At 40.0% G+C, this 4396-nt stretch overlaps 1 protein-coding gene across 4 annotated transcripts in view; it reads right to left on the bottom strand.

The window, feature by feature from the left end:
• Nucleotides 1-4396, bottom strand: part of LOC123977071 (neural cell adhesion molecule 2-like) — a 122207-nt gene that overhangs the window by 14261 nt on the left and 103550 nt on the right. The window contains exon 17 of one of the 4 annotated variants that reach the window (XR_006826530.1): nucleotides 1615-1830. The exons of 2 other annotated variants lie outside the window; for them this stretch is intronic. Coding sequence is in view for 1 of the 2 variants with exons in the window: in XM_046059587.1 (XP_045915543.1) it covers nucleotides 3186-3204 (19 nt within the window). In the remaining variant the exon portion in view is untranslated. Of the gene's footprint in view, nucleotides 1-1614; nucleotides 1831-3139; nucleotides 3205-4396 lie in introns of those variants that run through there. One more of the 4 variants, XM_046059587.1, reaches the window with a different exon arrangement.

The raw sequence follows: 4396 nt of genomic DNA on the forward strand, positions 1-4396 counted from the left end.
TTTCCAAGGCCCACCCCCCCCCCCCCCCCCTCATATACAAAGTCAGGTGTGCTCTCTGCAAAGCCTTTTAGCTTCTCGGGACAACCAGAATTTTGTCTGCTCTGGAGTTAAGATGGAGTACTGCAAAATCACACTTAATTAAATGTCAGATGTCGGAGTCTGCTGCTCCAGATTTTGAAATTTAGGTGCTCTCTACAATACCGCAAATTGTCCCCTAAAAAGTTTGCACTATCAAGGGACTCTGTCATTCTATTATAATGATGTGTATTTTTATTTTTTTACTAGCATGACAGAGACAAAAGAGGGTGAAACTGCTCCTGCTTGCATAATAAAATGCAAGTGTAGCACAAAATCTAAAAGCTGTAATTACAGTAGGGCATCTAATTATGGATGACTGACCAAAATAGTTACAATCCATCAATTGTAATTAACTCATTTTCTGCAACACAACGTCCCCAAAATTAAATGGTTTATGTATACATGAGACAAGTATCGTCATCTTGCTGTGACAAGAACACATTTGCACTCATTGTTATGGACATATTTGTAGATAATGTCTAAGCTTCAAGCCACTGGGTTGGGTTTTCCATGGCAATGATGATTGACATTTGAGAGCCAGCCTTGCAAGGAGGTTGTTAATGTCTGCACTATTGGTGCACTATTACCTAAGGAAAGAGGGGGTTAGTAAGCATTAGTTGTCACCTTGTGACATATAAAAAACAGAGTAATATACAGAGAAAGACAGGGAATGCTAAAATCGCAGATAAGCAATGGCTAACATCAGTAAACCCAGCTGGTTAACTGCCTGTGTGGCCACTGGGACTTAAGTGATATAACAAACTATATATAGTGCCCGCCCACACATTCAGACCCCCTGGATAACACTAATGTAGTTGGCGCTATCACTGCAGAAAAATAAATGTATAGATGAGTACGCAAGTGAAAGCAAACACCATGGATATACATACTGATTTCAAAAAGGTCAAGTTCATTAAAGTGCAAGACTCACAGATTGCAGATTTTGACACTAATGGGGGTGCAGTCTGGTCAGACATTAAAGAGAAGAAACCTGGAAGCTGCAGCTTGCTTCCTCTCTAAGACTCGAGACAGCAGTGAGTTTTTCTTCTTTCTTTTACATTTGTTTCACACCACACAGAAAGTGACCCAGCAGCGATTACTGTGTAAATTGGCAATAGTCAAAATAAAAGCAGCATATCAAATTGCAACTCAAAGTGTGGATTTCTATTCAGTGTGTGACACTGTTGTAGAATTTTTGTATTTTATTTTGGTATCGCTACAGGATACAAGAGCCTAACTATAATCTAGCATTCTGTTTTATATTTTCTGCCGTGAGTCATCAGAGTGTGAAGACACTCGAAATGCTGGTGTGCTCTGCGTCAGATCTGTCACTGAACCTCTCATTTAACCCTGAGTAAGCAGCAGACTGTTCACTGACGTCAGCAAAAACCTCTCCTGCATCACCTGAACATACAAACTGTCACTGTGCCGTAATACAGTCTCATATTGGAACATTTTTTGTTCAGACAGGTATATGTTGGGTGAAAAAAACTGGATAAAAAATGCTATTTGCAACAAAACTGAACTGTTTGTCACCTGATAGTTGAACATCAGCACAGAACTCTTCTTCAAATTTAGTTCTGTATTTAAGTAAAGACTGAACTTCTGCATCACGCTGTCCCTCAGGCACTTGCTGGGAAGCTACTGAAGAGCCAGACAGGTGCACAAATCTATTCCTGGATCACTGACTGACAGGATGGGACTGGATTTGGCACCGCGACTATCACCAGCAGTGGATATCAGGAAAAACGCCTAGAGACAGTGAGCACAAAACCAAAATCATGGACAGCAAATTCTAAATAAGACTTGAAAGTAAAACAATAAAATATATATGTTTGCTGAGTGTGTAATTTAAATTTTCCTTACATAAAATGTGAAATGTTAATTTCCATTTATTATGTAGCACTTTATGCTACTTTATGCTACAAAACCTGTTATTATGTAGCACTTTATGCTACTTATTGGTACATAACCTGTTACATACTGTATACTGAACAAAATTTTAAAATTAAAAAAAAAAAATTAAAAAAAAAAAGTGTGGGACTAAACACAACAATAAAAGTGGCCTTTTATTGTGGCCAGCCTAAGGTACACCTGTGCAATACCCATGCTGTCTGATCAGAATCTTCATATGCCACACCTGTGAGGTGGATGGATTATCTTGGCAAAGGAGAAGTGCTCACTAACATAGATTTTGACAGATTTGTGAACAATATTTGAGAGAAATAGGCCTTATGTGTACATAGAGAGAGTCTTCGATCTTTGAGTTCAGCTCATGATGAATGGGGGCAAAAACAGAAGTGTTGCGTTTATAATTTTGTTCAGTGTAATAAATTAAGTGCCCTGACAGCTCCTTTTAGGCTTAGTTCTTAAAGGTAATCAAGGTATTCCAGTCTTTTTCCATCTGTCCACTGGTCCCAATGACACCACAGCGCACAGTGAAGAACTTCCACTTAACTTGGAAGTGAGGACTGACTCTTGAAGTCAGTGGGGGCACTGCGAAAACCAGTCTTTCAACCTTTCCTGATGTAACTACTAAGCCCAGAATTATCTGACTGATCTCGGCACACTTTGACAGATTGATAATAGAAAGACGCCCTCACATCCTCCATCGTCTGTTGGTCCACTGGTCCAGTTATGCCTTTTGAGTTAAAACTGCACTGCTGAGAGGGAAACTTGGCCGCTGGCCACTCCCTCCTAAGAATCAGCACCACATCAAGGTGAGAAAATGGGCGGCGAGGACTGTCCATGACCCCGCTGACCCACAAACCTGTATCTTAAAAATGTCGTCTTGCACACACGTCCTTAGTTCACATCTCCTAAACAAACCCAACACAAACACCCTCTGATCTGTGCCACTTATTGCCCTCTTAATTTAAAGTTCACCTTGTGCTATTTATCACAGTGTACATGCTTATCAATATCATTGATATTTCTGCACAGGGTTTGCTAGTCTTTACAACTTATTACCCCTCAGCACCTTCAGACTCACACTATTGATATCTTGCAAACTCAGTAGGAGTGTCTGAGCTTTGTGTTATCTCAAGCGTTACCTCATTACACTCTTCAGCCCAGTTGTATGACTCATTGTGCAGTTTGCAACAGCATTACTTCATTCTCTCCACACTAGCAAAAAAATAAATAAATCAAGCATTATGCATGTTTTTGTAGTTACGGCTATCATTCCTGTCAAACCAATTTCTCTGCAGAAATCTAAAGATGCAGATTTAACAGTGTTACAATACAGAGTTCACATAATCAGAAAGGTCCTGAGCAATGCGCCTATCAAAGTTGGTTCTTGTTACAATATATGTACTTATTAACCAACCAGCAATTAATTGTTTACATTTTCTACATATTTGTAAATATTATTACACCTTGGCAACTGTCAAAGTAGCCCCAGGAGTACAAGTACCCCTGCTTGGGAATAACTAAATCTCATATTTTGAGGTGAAACCTAAAATGAACACACCTGAGAGGTCTGTTGAATTAATCATCGTGCTGTACAAGTGCATGCACCATACTGACAAATACATGAGGACTTACTATATACAGTGAGGAAAATAAATTTGAACACCTTGCTATTTTGCAAGTTCTCCCACTTAGAAATCATGGAGGGGTCTGAAATTGTCATCGTAGGTGCATGTCCACTGTGAGAGATAATCTAAAAAAAAAAATTCAGAAATCACAATGTATGATTTTTTAACTATTTATTTGTATGATACAGCTGCAAATAAGTATTTGAACACCTGTCTATCAGCTAGAATTCTGACTCTCAAAGACCTGTTAGTCTGCCTTCAAAATGTCCACCTCCACTCCATTTATTATCCTAAATTAGATGCACCTGTTTGAGGTCGTTAGCTGCATAAAGACACCTGTCCACCCCATACAATCAGTAAGAATCCAACTACTAACATGGCCAAGACCAAAGAGCTGTCCAAAGACACTAGAGACAAAATTGTACACCTCCACAAGGCTGGAAAGGGCTACGGGGAAATTGCCAAGCAGCTTGGTGAAAAAAGGTCCACTGTTGAAGCAATCATTAGAAAATGGAAGAAGCTAAACATGACTGTCAGTCTCACTCGGACTGGGGCTCCATGAAACATCTCACCGCGTGGGGTCTCAATGATCCTAAGAAAGGTGAGAAATCAGCCCAGAACTACACGGGAGGAGCTGGTCAATGACCTGAAAAGAACTGGGACCGCCGTTTCCAAGGTTACTGTTGGTAATACACTAAGACGTCATGGTTTGAAATCACGCATGGCACGGAAGGTTCCCCTGCTTAAACCAGCACATGTCAAGGCCCGTCTTCAGTTTG

This window comes from Micropterus dolomieu, linkage group LG01, assembly GCF_021292245.1.
Source record: "Micropterus dolomieu isolate WLL.071019.BEF.003 ecotype Adirondacks linkage group LG01, ASM2129224v1, whole genome shotgun sequence".
NCBI classification, from domain to species: Eukaryota; Metazoa; Chordata; class Actinopteri; order Centrarchiformes; family Centrarchidae; genus Micropterus; species Micropterus dolomieu.